Source organism: Pan troglodytes, chromosome 2 (genome assembly GCF_028858775.2).
Source record: "Pan troglodytes isolate AG18354 chromosome 2, NHGRI_mPanTro3-v2.0_pri, whole genome shotgun sequence".
Classification (NCBI taxonomy): domain Eukaryota; kingdom Metazoa; phylum Chordata; class Mammalia; order Primates; family Hominidae; genus Pan; species Pan troglodytes.
In genome coordinates, this window is record NC_086015.1 from 124,205,463 (window position 1) to 124,223,663 (window position 18,201).

An 18,201-nucleotide genomic window follows, 5' to 3' on the forward strand; every position below is an offset into this window, starting at 1 on the left:
CCAAATTCGCACGCTTGCAGGCATTCTATTGATTCACACTTGAGTCCTTCAACAGGTAGCGCCAATTACATCCCCCAGAGCACGACCCCCAGCATACTGGCCAATACCGCTGTCAATCAAATACCTCACCTACCTCTCTAAATTCTCCCCTCCCACTGTCATTGGCTTTACCTTCGGCCTATCCACAGATTTCTTCTGCCCTGGAGACCACAGAACTTACCCTATCGAATCTAGGATTGGCGCCGAAGCTACTCCCGCCCTTTGACGTCCCCGGGCACCCCGCCCCCTTCACCTCCCAGCTTTGCCGGGGAAGAAGCAGGGCGGGGCAAGCTAGGGGCCGGCCCGGGGGCGGGGCCTGCCTCCCACGGCGGGAGGGCGGAGCCTGCTCTGGAGCCTGACTGCTCGGTTAGGACCTCGGAGAGCGCCAGGCGCCGCGACCAGAGGGCCCAGAGAAGCGGCCGGAGCCCGCCTACCTCGGCCCCCTCAGCTTCCCGGGCTGGCAGGCGGCTAGAGGCGTCTGAGGAAGGTGCCTAAGTCCTGGGTCAGATAGTCATCCCTCTGGGACGCCGCCGCCGCTGCCGCCGTCCAGCTGTGGCTCCCTCGCACCTGTGTGTGTCTGTGTGAGTGTGTGTGTGTGTTTGAGAGAGAGACAGAGAGACAGAGACAGAGACAGAGAGCGAGCGCACCAGCGCGCGAATGCCCGTGTGAGGGTGTTTGTGTGTGTTCTGGCTGGGAGCGCGAATGCCTCGGCGTGAGGTGTTTGTGTGTTCGCGCGCCCGCGGGCGGGCGAGAGCCCCGCGCCTCAGCGCTCGGCCTGGGGGAGGGACAGCGGGAGCGGCGGCTCTCCGCGCCCAGCAGGCTGAGGCGGGACTCGGGCCGCAGCCGTCGCCGCCACCGCTTCACGTCCCCCGAGGGCGGCTGCCGTGCAGCGGGGAGAGCGGACGGCGGGCGGGCGAACAGGCGGGAGAGCGCGGCGGCGGCTGCGGGCAGAGGTGGAGGGAGGGGAGCAGGAGATGGGGAGAGGGGGGAAAGAGGACGCGGGGAGGGAGATGAGGGGGAGGTGAGGGGGAGGCGGAGGGACAAGTGGAAACAGACGGTGTCGCCGTTCTCCTCCTCCCCCCCCTCCCCGGCAGCTGTTGCTGTGGGTCACTCGCAGATGTTTTGGGGTCCGGGCTGCTGGGGGATGGGGACTAGAAAAAGTACCCCCCTCCCCGCCTTTCATAGTGACAAAAAAGGAAGCGTTGAAGCTGATGGGGGAAGAGCCCGGAAGGTGGTGGCAGAGTAAATACCGGCTCCCCCAACGTCGTTTTTCTGAAAATAAAATACTCTGAGCCGAACGTTTCGAAGAAGGAAAGTCCGCCCTTAAGAGAGAGACAGAGTCTTGGTCTGTTGAACTCTGGTTTGATTGTATAATAATGATGATATAATGCTAATGACGATGATGACACTGCCTTTTATTTTTACCCCAGTGCTGATAAAGCGTAGTTACAGCTGGGGATACAGTCCTTGAAAATCTGATGTGTGAGGAAGGAATACTGTTGCTTTTGGAGTTGTGTTATATTTATCTTTTTAAAAAAGGATATGCTTTTTAGAATTAAAATTTGGCAAAACGAATCCTGACTCTTTTTTTCCAGTCGGTTATAACCAATGCTCATAAAATGGGGACTGACTTGACTAATGAAAAGAGAAAGGCTTTTACCAAGGTCTAATTGCATGTGTTAAGTCACCTCTTTCCCTTTTTTTCCTTTGTATTTCTCAACAGTGTTTAAAATGAAGAAGTTTAATTTCCGAAAAGTTTTGGATGGCTTAACTGCCTCCTCCCCTGGCAGTGGTAGCAGCAGTGGCAGTAACAGTGGTGGTGGGGCTGGAAGTGGTTCCGTACATCCGGCGGGGACTGCAGGGGTTCTCAGAGAGGAAATTCAGGAAACTTTGACTTCGGAGTATTTCCAGATTTGCAAGGTAAGTTTTGAATTGGCTTAAAGCCTATTATTTCTTTATTATACTGTTGTAAGGAAACAAGGGGGGAAAAACATACCAGGAACAGGAAACTGTTGAGATGTCAGCATCAGAGTCTGCTGCAGAAAGCTCTGTGGGTAGATCAGTTTGGCTTAATAGATATTTTAGGCGTCAACTTAAAAAGCAATGATAGTTTAAGTGGGAAATGAGCACACACAAAAAGTAGAATTTGCAAGATAATGTTAAGATCCAATAGTGGACAAAATTTTTAATATTTGTGTATTATATTAACTGAAGAAGCAAATAGTCGTTTGGTTTTTTGTGTTATCAGAGAAAATATTGTTATTTCACTGTTCAGTATGAAATGAATAAAGCTACTAGCATGTTGCTAGGATTAAGTAGATAATAGGAAAATATGTCCATTTTAAGGAGGCCAATGACATTGCTTTAAAATTCCGAATAAAAACACCTTCACATTCTTAAACTCTTCATAAATACACAAACAGACAAATGCACAGGCTTATAAGAACTTGCAGTTGTAGGAACTCAAAAATAGCGGGTGTTCTGGTTTAGTAAGAAAACATTTTATGTAATTATACTTTGATATTGAACTTCTAATGAATATGCACAAGAGAGTTTCTGGTAGGTAGAGAAGATGAGAGTTTATAAAACAAGCATTAGATTAATGCATAGAGATATTGTTATTGCTGTATTTGTTATATTTTATGACATAAAGTGATTTATAATTTTATTGCCCTTTTTTGAGTTGTCTTGGAATGTGCCTATTATATGCAACAAAAGCTACTAAGTTATTTATGTCATATAAATGAATATAGTTTTGTAAATGTGTTTGGCTACATAAGAAATAGAAAAATTGCAAAATTACAGAAATTAACAATTTAAAAAAATACTTTCACAAAATAAAAGTTTTTTGAAATTATTAAAATTATTTTTGTGGTAAACAAGTGATATATGTATAATGAGGTATATTTCAATCACTGTCTCAGCCTATATTCCTAGCAGGGTCATTATAAAAACGTTAAATCTATAGTTATTAGTTTACATAAAAGCAAGTTTATTTAGAGTTAAGTTAGATAAACAGATTTAATTCTAAGCTACTTCGTGAAATTTGTGTACAGTAATAATTTTTTTCCTCAGTAGGAAATAACAGATATTCTGTTCGATGAGGGAAGGTCTTAACAGTGGTTATGAGACAAATGTAAAAGAGTCCTGGAGTTCAAATTTGAACTGCTAGGCAGGGGACTTATGCCCTGATTCTCTAATCTTTGATGTGTTTGCAATTTTCACGATCAGATTCTGAAAATTTTTTCCAAATTCTCTCAATTCATGTATATGACAGTGATACAGGAGAATTTTACCAGAGGTAAAACTGGTATAGGAAAGATAGACTTCTGAAACAGAATGGCATTGGGCTGTTGAGGTCATAAAACTTGTAGAGAAGGTTTTAAATAAAAAACTTCAGGGAAATGGGTGAATGCAAGAGATAATGGAATACATAGTTATCTTCCCATTTATTCAGGCAAGAGATAGTCATAGGAAGTACCAGAAGTTAAATACATACTACTTTAAAAACATATGGCATGGTAGGAAGAGCACTGGCCTAGGAATCAGAAAATTTGTCTTTTATTTAAAGTTCTGCTAGTTGACAGCCATATACTCTTGGGTAAGCCATTTATCTCCCTTGAGCCTTGATTTCTGCATCTGCAGTGTAGGAATAAGTGTATCTGCTCTCCTTAACTAAGAGACGGTTATTGGGAGGATCAGACAGAATAAGGTGATGGTAATGCATAAATGGAAAGGATGATAAAATATATACGAATATTATTGTTAAAGTTTGTAAAATCACGTGTTCATAGTAGAACGAATATAACTAGTGGGTTATAATAATATTAGCTTATGATTTTCAAATAAATTATAAGATAGATAGCTATATAAGTTGTCCACTAACAGTACTGAAGTCTTACTAAATGTGGAAAATACTGTAGCATCTTTGGATAGGAATATAGTTAATTTTAAAAAGTAGTTATATGGATGTATTATAATTACCTGGTCTATAACAAAACATATAAAAATGGACTAAGGAAATCCCAAAATTAGACCGTTACTGAAATGGGGACTTTATTTAGACTCATAGACTCCCTGATTAAATGTGCAAAAAAATTTCTGTTCTGAGTTCTAAGGAACTGTCATATTCTGGGTGCTTCTACCTTTTCAACATGGGCAAAACTAAAGTATAAATCTAGACTTGGCTGTTTGAAAGCCTCCTCTCTACTATCTGATTAGTCATCACATCCCATCTATTCTATTTCCTTAGTATTTCTGAAATTTATGACCTTTTCTACATCCCCAGTACTTGTTCGTTCCATCATATTTTCTTGCTTGGTCTTTTGAAATCACTTTCTAACTGATCTCTTTACTTCTAGTTTTCTGGATTACACTTCATTTTGTTACAATAATGGCTATTTCTGAAATACAATGTTAATTATGTCATTTCCTTGCTAAAAATTCTATATTGGTTTCCTACAGCAATGATGCTCTTAAAATGAAAGTCTTATTTGAAACCACAGTAAATAACATCTATTCAAACAAAAAAATGTGGCAACTCATGGGCACACATTTGTTTCAGAAATTATAAGAATAAATTATACAGCCAATTGATAAAAAAACTTTTTATATTTGTTTTTTATTGTGTAATATAGCCCATAGGAAGGTAGTAGGATGTTCGCTAGCCTTAAAAAAGTGAAAGTATAAAGCTGTACCCTTCATAATAAACAAAATATCTATAAGATGTTCAAAGTCATAGAAATGGCAGAAGAAACTTTGGTTCAAGTTCAGCCAAAAAAAAAAAAAAGTTAATGCATTGGGTTACTGCAATCTAAGTTCAGAATGTGTATACATTGGAATGCCTGCATTGTCCAGGTATTTGTGAAATACATGAACTGCCTTTCCTGAACTTGAATTCTGTGAAATACAATTTGAAACTATTGCTCTATAAAATAAATTTCAAATTGCTTACCTTGATGGGTATAGAGTTTCCTTCAGAAGAGATTCCTGTTTACCTTTCCATTTTTATTTGCTTGATTCCCTAAGTATACTGCATTCCTTAAAAGATACCATATTTTCTCATATCTCAATGCCTTCTCTCATTCTTTCGTTTCTGACTAGAATACCTTTTCTACTTTCATATGATTGGATAATTCCCAGCCATCTTTTACCTCATAATTCAAACATCACCTCTATGAGACTAGCTCTGACCACTGCCACCTCAACTACCCACCAGGGTTCTTTTTTTTCTTTTTTAAAAACCTATTCTATGTTTTTCTGTAGCATCTGGCATATACCTATAGTGTGAATTTAGCATCTTCTTGTGATTAAAAAAATTTCTTAAAAATCTGTCACTGCCGTTATACTATGAACTCTTTGAGAAGCAAATAATTTTTTTTTTCTTGTTTCCTTCTTATTGCTAGGGTATACACTATCTAGCTGGCCAGTATTTCTTAACTCTGGTGTCTAAAATAGAGATTTCCAGCACCTCCCCATTCTTAGAGAATCAAAATCTCTAGGGATGAGTCCTAGGCACTTGCATTTTTTTGAATGGCCCCACAGGAGATTTCTATGCACAGCCATTAGTGAAAACCATTATAGTGGGCACTTGATACACTTTAAATGAGTAAAGATGCATATACATGATTGGTCGATTAATTGAAAAAGATATTAAAGCAGAGAGCAATTACTACTTATATATGCTTTAAACATTTTATTTTAATTGAAAACATCTAAATATACAATTTACAAATCATTTGATAAATGACTATGTTTTTCTGTTGAATGTTGGTTCTGTGATTGGAGTTCTGTGTGGACTTCTCTTCCATAAACCTTTCCAAATTCATATCTACAACTTTCACTTTTGGTTTATTTAAAGCAGAGTAAGAAATTACATGCTTTTGAAGCAAACCAAGTGTCAAGTCCTTCTAGATTATATATACAGTGATATGTATAAAGCAAGGCTTTATTTTGTTCACATCTGTATCATCTATGTATAGAATGGTGCCTGGCCCATTGAAGGCAGTCAAATATTTGTTGAGCAAATAAATGAATAAATTAAAGGAGGGAAGCTATACAGATTGTTGTGTTAAAAGCAAACTAGATATTATTTTGAACAGCTTCTTGGAGTTGCTTTTATGAAATAACTTTTATATAAAGAGGTGGAGAGCATCTAGTGAAAGAGTTGATACCACTTTAGGAACATGGTATATGCTTTTCAAACAGATGTAGAAAAGAAGATTGTAGGAGGGTTTAATTAAATTTATTTCAGTTTTTATTGAAGAAGATATTAGGAACATTCTCATTTTTAAATGATCTTTTTGGGGGAATAACTCAGAAGTTCTAGATTGACAGTGACAAACACACAGGGTGTTCTAGACCTAATTAACAAAAGATAAAAATAAGTATATTACCAAAAAAAGAGTAAAATAAGTATATTACCAGAACCAGATGACATAATCCCTAAATTTCTGAATAAACTCTTAAATTAGCCAACTCACTATTCATAATCATTTATAAACTGTTTTTATAAATGGTCACAATGTCAGAAACAACATGTAGTTAACTAGTATAACTTCTGCAGGGAAATGGATTTATAACAATGATCCTCATATCTGACATAATATCAGATCGTACCAGGTAAATAGGTATAGATCAGAAATACAGGCATGAACTGTAGAGAGTTGGGCTTTCCAGGACCCTAGCAAGATGAAAGGAGATTAAATGCCCAGATATCCTTGAATACTATCTCTTCCTCAAGATTTTCATTGTCTCCACATTCTCCTAATTTCACTCCATTTTACTTAAGCGGTTTTGCAACTGAGATTGGGAAAAGATCATGATCACAGTTCCACAGTTATAAAGTTTTCATCCATAAAAAGAATAACAGAAGATTCCCTGAGATGTGTGGATTTGTTACATTCTCCTGTCACCAAAAAGCACAGTAGAGGCATCTTTAAGAACGGTAATGGAGGCAAGGAAGAATTAATCTACCATTAAGACTAAGATGCTAACAAGCGTAATAACCAGAAAGAATTAAAGATTTGTTTTTCTTTTAAGAACCAGAAACCAAAGCCAGATGACTCAGTACTCCAGGCTGTCTGCTTTGCTTATCCTGAGAGCATAAGGGTGTAGGGGCAGGCTTGAGTAAAGGATTATAGATGTGTAGAAGTACGTTTGTAAAATTTTAAAGTTACCTAGAGGGCAATCACATTTTCTCACAAAAAGTCCTTTGGTGCTAGTATTTGTCAGCAAATTGGGTTGTTGGTCTTGTATAGTGTGGTGGTTCTTAAATGTTCTTAAAAACAAGTAGTGCCATCATACTTTTTGTATTTCTCATACATACAGAGCTAAGTTAAAATCTTAACATAATTTCCAAGTATGTTTTTCTGTAGGAGTATTATCACTAAGTAAATGAAATTTCTATTTCTTAAAATTTAGTCATTTCTGTAGATATTTCTCTAGCCTCATTTGACGATGTTCCTGTGAAAAATCTCAGGATTAAGTTCATATTTACTTTTAATAATAGGATGATTGTACTGATTTCCTGTATTATAGTTCTGTAAAGCCATTTACATATTGGTTTAATAGCAATGACTTTTGACTATATCCATTAAAAGTATCAAGTAGAAGCCCTGCTTTAAACTTTCAAATTGAGTTTGTTTTTCTCATAAGAGAAAAATGGAACTTTTTGTTCCTACTTAAGTATCAAAATGATGATCTTTATAAAAATGCTTTTGTTTATAGTGACAGTTATTTTCTTTTTTAGTCTTAAAAGGAGGATAACTTTTCTTAATTCTTTTTAGTATTTGAAAGGCTAATCTTTTAATGTGCACAATATACTAGTGTTTTTATTTAAAAATATAGATTAAGTATTCTGAATAATTGTTCCTAATTTCCTAGGTAATACTAAACTGTCTTTATAAGGACTAGGAAAAAAATCATTGATTAAGTTTTATACAGCCAAAAACAGAAATAACATTTAAAGGATTTAGAGAAGGTAGTTATAAAGAATAGAATATAAGCCCTCCAAAAAGTATATAGTGGGTTCACCATGATACCTAGGGAGAGACTTGATTAAATGAAGCATTCATAGTCACTGAAGGAATGCAGCAAGAAGGTATTTTGACATGTTTATTGTTGAAAATATATTGTATTTATTATACACCTTTAAAAATAATTAAGACATAAACTGTTCTCAGCCAACTGACTATAATAAGAATGAAATAATGCTTTCTGGGATTGATTTATCAGCAAAATCACCTATGATATATTCTGGACTTATCTAACATATTAGAAAGAAGAATATGATTTGAGTTTTATTGGAAGCCCAGAATTACCAGTTAATATTGATGGTTTATAGAATTATTTTGAATATAATGGTATATAATGATGCTATATAATCAATATAATGAATTTGAAATGGAAAATATTGTATTTATTTTAGTTTCAGTTAAGTGTTTTATATTTATTTTTATCTTATTTTATTTTTAGGTGGAGTTTTGCTCTTGTTGCCCAGGCTGGAGTGCAATGGTGCAGTCTTGGCTCACTGCAACCTCCATCTCCTGGGTTCAAGCGATTCTCCTGCCTCGGCTTCCCAAGTAGCTGGGATTACAGGCGCCCACCACCACGCCCGGCTAATTTTTGTATTTTTAGTAGAGACGGGGTTTCACCATGTTGGCCAGGCTGGTCTCAAACTCCTGACCTCAGGTGATCCGCCCACCCCAGCCTCCCAAAGTGCTGGGATTACAGGCGTGAGCCACCGCACCTGGCAAGTGTTTTATAATTCAATAAATATCTCTTTGAATTGACAATAGCATAAAATCGACATCTTGTTTGGACATGTAAATTTTATTATAAATAAAACTGATCATTTTGGTGGTTTTAGATGCAGATTTAATACCTGGATTTAGAACGTAAAGATTGGAATTGAGAGAAATTTGTTATACTTCTTTTATCTTTCTTTTATTTTTACTTTACCAAAATGAACACAATAAAATTAGTTACACTCTGAAGAAAACTAGCTGGATTGGTTAATGTTCTGTTTAATTTGTTCCTATAAATTGACTAAAAACCTGTCTATAAATCTGTAAACTGTAAAAGTTTGAAAATTATTAGTAGTATAATAAATTTTGAAGTTAGATTGAGTCTGGGGGAAATGCTTACAGTTGGTAAACATCCATGTAGATGGAAAATGTGAAACTAGAAAAGGAGATAGAGAAGAATCGAGCAGAATAATATGAGGAAAATTCAAGAGTAGAGGCAGGTAATCTGAAGCATTCTTTAGAGAGAATAGTAAGAGAGAAACTCAGGCATGTCCCAGCTTTGTGGAGTGGTCAAAGATAGTAAAAACAAAACAAACTTCAAAACAACAAACAAATAACACAGAATTGTCAGAGACAAGTGAATTAGGCCAAGAGGAAATTGATTAGGGTAAACATATTTTCAGTAAGGTGATGGATAGAATTAAGGTCAACAATATAATAGAGAATATAATTAGTAGCATCAGTACCAAGAGTAGAAGTAGGGGAGATGTGTGAGGAATTGACTTTATAGAAAAGAAAAGTGGTGAAAAAATAGCAGAGACAGTAGGTTTTAATATCATTTTGGTACACTGTAGGGGTGGTGATGCAATTAATCCACAGAAAAGCAATTGAGGCTACCAGAAAGGGAATGGTAGGGTGGGGAATAGAGGTAAGATTTGCCTTTTAAAATAGCAAGGGGTGGCCATGGTAGCACATGCCTGTAGTCCTAGCTACTGAGGAGGATGAGGGGGAGGAACCCTTCAGGATAGGAGTTCGAGGCTCTAATGCACTGTGATCATGAATAGCCACTAATAGTACTCCAGCCTGGGCAACATAGCAAGACCCCTGTCTCTAAGATAAATAAATAAGTAAGTAAAATAAAACAGTAAGTATCTAATTTGGAATTTTTCTCCTTACCTGATAAGAATACATATTTCATTTGAATTCTCAGTGAAATCTGTGCTTTATGTCCTTTCAGGTAAATAAAAGCATGTGATTCTATGAGAAGATCATATGACTTTTGTATTGCTGCTTCAATTACCAAAAACTTATTGGCTTAAAACAACACAAATTTATCATCTTATTGTTCTGGAGGTCAGAAGTATGACATGGATGTCACTGGGCTAAAATTAATGTGTTCACAGAACTGCATTCCTTTCTGGAGGCTGTAGAGGAGATTTTGTTTTCTTGACTCTTGCAGCTTTTAGAGGCTGATCACAATTCCTTGGCCGATGGCCCCCTCCCATCTTCAAAACCAGCCCCCTTCCATTTTCAAAGCCAGTTGATCTTTCCAATATGTCACCACCCTGACTTTCCTGCCTCCCTTTTTTAATATTTAAGGATGCCTATGATTACATTGGGCCCACCAGGATAATCCAGGTTAATCTCCCCATTACAAGGTTAGTTGATTAGCAGTCTTCATTCCATCTGCAACCTTAATTCCCCTCTGCCATATAAGCTAACATATTCACAGGTTCTTTGGGGGCTGTTATTCTCTGTACCTAGATGTTCATCACCTCACCTGTTTTTGTTTTTTGAGTTATTTTATGGAAAATTTTAAACACACAAGAACAGAGAGAATAGTATTGAACCCCCAGCTTCAACAATGATCATCCTTGGCAAATCTTGCTGATTTATATTCTCTTATTTGCTACTCTTACATTTCATTATTTTAATGCAAATCTCAGACATTGTACCCTTCCACCTGTAAAAACCTTACAGAGCAGATAAGCACTTCTCCTCACCCTGTGCTTACACTATTAATCCTAAAGACCATTATCATAGTGAAGAAAATTAACATTTCTTTATATAATCTAACATGTAGTTAGTGTTTAAATTCCCTTAGTTGTCCCATATTGTCTTTTTGTAGTTGATTTGTTTAGATTGGCATCCAAGCAAGGTTCATGTTGCATTTTCACTTGGCTTGAAGTTATCTTAATTCAGTTTGTGTAAAGTCACCGGTTTTTTGATAAGATCAGCTATCTTGTGCTTTTGTGTATATTAATGAAAAAAAATAACTCTTTGTCCTGATTTCTTTATGAACTAGAAGGCTATATGTGAGGAAGTGGGTGGGTTGTTCAGTGTACCACAAGATGCCAAATAGAGAACTTTTAAATGTTTTCTAGAGATGGTAACATTCTTTAAGGAATGGGAAAAAGAATATTTTTAGGTCATCCTGAGAGCTGTTGTACTATTTTGTGATGCTACTATAGGATAGGCTTTGCTGAGAATGTTAGAAAAGAGAAAAGTGTCATAAAAGACACAGTATGTGTCAAAGTGAATAAAAGTGAGGTGGATTCTCAACGTTACTGATTTTTACCCATGAAATAAATATATAAATAATTTGAGGGATAGGATGAGATTCAGTTTTGTATAGCTCTTCTTTTAAGTGAAAGAACAGAACATTTGATAAGGATTCACTCTACAGTTACTTAGAATAGAATTATATAGCAAAAAGCTGAAATTGAATTGGACAAAATCTGTTTTATTAGTAACTTAGATTTCTTCACTTGGGTTAATAGGCTAAATATACTTGAAGAACTGAGTTGGAAGGTGGTAGGAAGAGGATTAAAATACTGATGAGGAACACATTTTGATGTATTGAGTTCCATTTATAAATAATCTGTACATTACATTTATTGAATATTTACATAATTCAAAAGGTACCTTATTCTGATTCTCTGCCATCCTATGGTAGTTTATTGTTGGCTCTTTCTTTGCTTTTTCCAGTTTCATCTTAACCAAAACTCCTTTGCTGTTTGAGGTAATATTCAATATTCTTGTGCTCTGCCACAGCTCCCCACTAGCTATTTGGTGAATTCAGTTACTTATTATTTAAACATTTATTGAAAGCATATTTTATATATGATTCTAAACTAGACTTTTTAATTGGGCAACCCTTTTTTAGGAATGACTTTGCAAGGCAAGCACACACTCTGTGAACCATTTATATTTTAATGTGATTAACAGAATAATTTGCATCATGTGAACTTTAATTCATGTTTTATAACTTTTATGAAACTCCCTCTTATTCTTTTTTCAATGGCTCAGGTTTTTTTGCTCCCTGTCTCTTTCTTTCTTTTTTCCTTGTATTTCTACTATTTTTGAATTATTTTATAATGTATTTGATATCTTTCTCTTTGTCCTTAGCCTATGTTAATTTCCATTTATATCTTCTTGGCTAAAAGCTGCTTTATTCTAAAATAAAAGAACCTGGAAAATGTCTGAAATATACTTCTTTTGGTACAATTTCATTTCCCTAACAAGTCTAATACTTATTGAGACTATTAACATACGAAAGTAACTCTTTAAGTCACAGTTTCTCTTTTATTCACCAATTTCTTTTTGAAAGGATTGGAAAGTATTTAATCTGGGTCAGCTCAGTATAATTATCAAATAATTATCTTTAAATCATGCTTCTTTGTTCTCTGCTAACAGACTCAAATTTCTTACAAATTTTTTTTTTGAAAAATGATTTGGGGTACTTTCTTGCTTCTTAAAAATTTAATACTTTTAAATGGATGCATAATAGATGCACATATTTTTGGGGTACATATGGTAATTTAAAACATTTATATGGTTTGTAAATATCAAATCAGTATAATTGGGATATACATCACCTTAAATATTTGTCTTTGCTTTATGCTAAAAACATTAGAATTATTCTCTTCCAGCTATTTTGAAATGTACAATAGATCATTGTAAACTATAGTCACCCTACTGATCTATTAAATACTAGATATTATTTCTTGATTCAAAATATATATTTGTACCCATTAATCAACTTGTCTTCATTTTCCCACCCTCCTTCCAGGCCTCTGGCAAACAATATACTCTCTGTCTTAATGAGATGTACTTTTTAGCTCCTACATGAGTGAGAACCTGTGATATTTGTTTTTCTGTGCTTGGTTTATTTCATTTAACATGACTTCTCATTACATTCATGTTACTGCAAGTGACAAGATTTCATTCTTTTTTATGACTGAATAATATTCCCTTGTGTATATATACCATATTTGCTTTATCCATTCATTCATTGATGGGCACTTGGGTTGATTTTATATTTTGGCTATTGTGAGTAGTGCTGCAATAAATGTAACAGTGCCAATATCTCTTTGATATATTGATTTCCTTTCTTTTGAACATATACCGAGTAGTGGAATTGCTGGTTGTTCTATTTTTAGTTTTGAGGAACCTCCATACAGTTTTCCTTAGTGGCTGTACTAATTTACATTCACACCAACAATGTGTGAGTTCCCCTCTCTCCACATCCTTGCCAGCATTCATTATTACCTGTCTCTTTTATAAAAGCCATTTTAACTGGAGTGAGATGATATCTCATTGTAGTTTTGATTTGCATTTCTCTGATGATTAGTGATGTTTAGCATTTTTTCATATGCCTGTTGGCCATTTGTATGTCTTCTTTGAGAAATGTCTACTCAGCTCTTTTCCCATTTAAAACTCAGATTATTTATTTATTTTTGCTATTGAGTTGTTTGAGCTTATTATATATTCTGGTTCTTCATCCCTTGTCAGATGAATAGTTTGCAAATATTTTCTCCCATTCTGTGGGTTGTCTCTTTACCTTGTTGATGGTTTCCTTTGCTATACAGAATATTTTTAGCTTGATGCAATCCCATTTTCTATTTTTGCTTTCGTTGTGTGTACTTTTGAGGTCTTACAAAAAAATCATTGCCTAGACTGATGTCTTGGAACATTTCTCCAGCATTTTCTTCTAGTAGATTCATAATTTTAGTTCTTAGATTTAAGTCTTTAATCAATTTTGATTTGGTTTTTGTATATAGTGACAGGGCCTAGTTTCATTATTTTGCATATAGATATCCAGTTTTCCCAGCACCATTTGTTGAAGAAACTCTCCCCACTGAATGTTCTTGGTAACTTTTTCAAAAATTAGTTGGCTGTAAATGTGTGGATTTATATCTGGGTTTTCTGTTCTGTTCCATTGGTCTATGTATCTTTGTTTATGCCAGTATCATGCTAACTTGGTTACTTTAGGTCTGTAGTATATTTTGAAGTCAGGTAGTGTGATGCCTCTAGCTTTGTTGTTTTGCTCAGGGTTTCTTTGGCTATTCAGGATCTTTTGTGGTTTCATATAAATTTTAGGATTTTTTTTGTGTTTCTGTGAAGAAACATTGGTATTTTGATAGAGATTGCATTGAATCTGTAAATTACTTTGGGTAGAATTGTCATTTTAACAATATTAATTTTTCCAGTTCATGAGTGTGAAATTCTTTCCACTTGTTTGTGTCCTCGTCAATTCCTTTGTCAGCGTTTTACCTTGTAGAGATCTTTCACTTCTTTAATTAAATTTATTCATAGGTATTCATAGGTATTTTATATTCTTTGTAGCTATTCTAAATGAGATTGCGTTTTGATTTCTTTGTTCAGATTGTTCACTGTTGGTGCATATAAATGCTCCTGATTTTTTTGCATGTTTATTTTGTATCCTGCAACTTTACTGAATTTGCTTATCAGTTATAACAGTTTTTTGGTGGAGTTTTTAGGTTTTTGTAAGTGTAAGATCATGTCACCTGTGAACAAGGCTAATTTGACTCCCTTCTTCCAATTGGATACCCCTTTATTTTTTTCTCTTGCCTAATTGCCATAGTCAGGACTTTCTGTATTAGGCTGACTAAAAGTGGTGAAAGTGGGCATCCTTGTCTTGCTCCAGACTTTAGAGGAAAGGCTTTCAAATTTTCCCTGTTCAGTATGATGGTACCTGTGGGTTTGTCATTTATAGCCTTTATTATTTTGAGGTATGTTTTTTTCTATCCAGTTTGCTGAGGGTTTTTCTCATAAAGGGATATTGAATTTTATCAAATTCTTTTTCTGCATCTATTAAAATGATTGTTTTGTTTTTGTTCTTGGTTGTGTTAGTGTGATATATCACGTTTATTGTTTTGCATTTGTGGAGGATTGTCACATCTGTGTTAATCAGGGATACTGGCCTGTAGTTTTCTTTTTTTATTGTGTCTTTGTCTGGGTTTCATAATTCTGGTCTCATAGGATAAGTTTGGAAGTATTCCCTCTTCAATTTTTTTGAAGAGTTTGAGTAGAATTGCTATTTGTTCTTTAAAATGTTAGGTAGAATTCATCAATGAAACCATCAGGCTTTTCTTTGGTGGGAGACTTTTTATTACTGCTTCAATCTTATTCCTCATTATTGGTTTGTTGAGGTTTTCTATCTCTTCTTGGTTCAATCTTGGTAGGTTGTATGTGTCCAGGAATTTATTCCTTTCTTCTAAATTTTCTAATTTGTTTGCATACAGTTGTTCACAATAGTGTCTAATAATTCCTCGCATTTCCGTGGTCTCAGTTATTATGTCTCTAATTTTTTTTGTTTCTCATGGTATTTATTTGGATATTCTTTTTTTCTTAGTCTAGCTAAAGGTTTGTCTATTTACATTTTCAAAAGCAAGCTTTTCATTTCATTGATCTTCTGTAGTGTTTTTTTTATTCTCAACTTTATTTATTTCTTCTCTGATCTTTATTATTTCTTTTTCTATGAATGTTGGGTTGGATTGTTCTTGCTCTTATAGTTCCTTGAGGTGTATCTTAGGTTGTTTATTTGAAGTCTTTCTGCTTTTTTGATCTAGGTGTTTAATGCTATCAACTTCTCTCCTAGTACTGCTTTTGCTGTATCTCATAGATTTCAGTATATTGTATTTCCATTTTCATTTGTTTCAAGAAAATTTTAAATTTCCTTTTTAATTTTTTTCATTGACTCATTGGTCATTCAAGAGCATGTTGTTTAATTTTCCTGTGTTTGTGTAGTTTCTGAGGATCCTCTTGTTACTGATTTTTAGTTTTATTCCATTGTGATCATAAAAGATATGTCATATGATTTTTACTTTCTTGAATTTGTTCTAACTTGTTTTATGGCCTGAGATATGGTCTATTTTGGAGAATGTTCCATGTGCTGATGAAAAAAATGTGTATTCTGCAGCAGTTGGGTGAAATATTTTATAAATGCCAATTAGGCCTATTTGGTCTAGTGTGTAGTTTACAGTGATGTTTGTTGACTTTCTGGCTGGATGATCTGTCCGTTACTGAGAGAGATTTTTTTTTTTAACTGAATATTCAACACATTTGTAGGAACAGAAGGAATGCAACAAGGATTAGAATTTTATAATTACATTAGACATTTATGTAAAAGATGTTTCATTTTTCAAAGACGTTTCTCCTACGTCCCTATCTTTTCTATCTTTCTCAAATCAGTAGTTATTACTATTCTCATGGACAAGCTTATTTCATTGTCTTAGACAGTAATTATACCAGTATGTTTCACATCATTATCATCTTCAAAAATTCTACCCTTCATTTCACCACACAATCCCACTGCATTGTTTCACAGTACAATTGTATTCCACTTAAATTAGAAAAGCCCAAAGAAATTAGAGCAAAAACAGTCAAATTCATGTGAATGAATGCTAGAGGACAAAAGATTTTAAAGTATTGATTTAGTAACAGTTACTAAATCTACAGGCATAAGACTTCTATTTATTCATATTATTAAAACTGCAATAATAGAAATGAAAGCTACATTAATGAAAAACAATCTAAGGAATTAGATCAGTAATATTTAAATATAGATATATTTTGTGATTAGTATCAGGTAAATATCTAAACTATCTATCTTAAATTCTGGTCTCAGAGAAAAATGTCAGAGACAATTACAAAGAAGATGCTTCATATTATCAGGTCCATTTTTCTAACTAGTGAGATCCTTTGGGAGAATGGCTTTAGTCTTTCATTTTGTCAGAGATTTCCATTGGTCCTGTTGTTGGTAATCCATTTGTTTACATCCTTACAGTCTACCTCGTCTTTATTTTATTTTTATTTATTTATTTATTTATTTTTTGAGACAGAGTCTCGCTCTGTCGCCCAGGGTGGAGTGCAGTGGCGTGATCTCGGCTCACTGCAAGCTCCGCCTCCCGGGTTCACACCATTCTCCTGTCTCAGCCTCCCGAGTAGCTGGGACTACAGGCTCCCGCGACCACGCCTGGCTAATTTTTTGTATTTTTGGTAGAAACGGGGTTTCACCGTGTTAGCCAGGATGGTCTGGATCTCCTGACCTCGTGATCCGCCCACCTCGGCCTCCCAAATGCTGGGATTACAGGCGTGAGCCACCGCTCCTGGCCCTTGTCTTTATTTTAAATTGTTGTATTCCTGTATAGCTTTATAGGCTATATATAACTAACAAAAGGAGAAATAAGAGGGTATATGCATGGCTCTAGAATTCTTTTGTATTTCCAGAACAGAATTGAAATGATGATACAAGGAATGCACACCATTGCCTGGGCTTCACCTCCTAAACCGCAACCATGAAGCCCTAATGACAATGTCCACACTTCTGGAGGAAGGGATGAGGAGCAGCCTCGAGTGGGTTGCTGAAGTACCCTACTATTATTGTATTGCAGTATACCTCTCTTTCTAGATGTATTAATGTTTGCTTCATATACTTGGGAGCTCTCGTGTTGGGTGCATTGTTATTTATAATCATTATATCCTCTTGCTGAATTGACTCCTTTATTATTATATAGTGATCTTCTTTGTCTGTTTTTATAGTCTTTGATTTGTAGTGTATTTCATCTGATCTACATATAGCTACTCCTGCTCTTTTTTGGTTTCCAGTCTTCAGTTTCAGAATGTGGATTTATTGTAAGGAGTATATAGTTGGGTCTTGTATCTTTATCCATTCAGCCACCCTATGCCTTTTACTTGGATAATTGAGTCCATTTACATTCAAGATAATTATTGATAAGTAAGGATTTACTACTGCCATACTATTGCATGTTTTCTGGTTCGTAACTCTTTTCTTCATTTCTTCCTTTCTTACTGTCTTCCTTTGTGGTTAAGTGATTTTCTCTAGTAGTATGTCTTAATTTGTTGCTTTTTATTTTTAGTGAAGCTACAGGATTTTGCACTGTTATTGCCATGAGGCTTACAGAGAACATCTTATAGATATAACAAGTTTATTTGAAAGAGATGACAACTTATATTAGATCATACAAAGAATAGGACAAATGAAGAAGAGTGGGAAAAAATCTCTATACTTTAACTCCCTCTTCCCTCATTTTGAATTTTGTTATCTCCATTTATGTTTTTAATTGCTTATCTCTTAACGGATTGCTGT

The 18,201-nt window shown here is 35.4% G+C and overlaps 1 protein-coding gene across 4 annotated transcripts in view; it reads left to right on the plus strand.

Moving 5' to 3' along the window:
• Positions 1–338: 338 nt before the first annotated feature.
• STXBP5L (syntaxin binding protein 5L) overlaps positions 339–18,201 on the plus strand; it is a 507,599-nt gene continuing 489,736 nt past the window's right edge. For 2 of the 4 annotated variants that reach the window (XM_516678.8, XM_024355609.3), the window contains exons 1-2: positions 339–526; positions 1,763–1,959. In XM_516678.8, the coding sequence (XP_516678.3) occupies positions 1,771–1,959 (189 nt within the window). In that variant the 5' untranslated portion in view covers positions 339–526; positions 1,763–1,770. Of the gene's footprint in view, positions 527–868; positions 1,385–1,762; positions 1,960–18,201 lie in introns of those variants that run through there. The other 2 variants (XM_024355610.3, XM_024355608.2) reach the window with 2 other exon arrangements.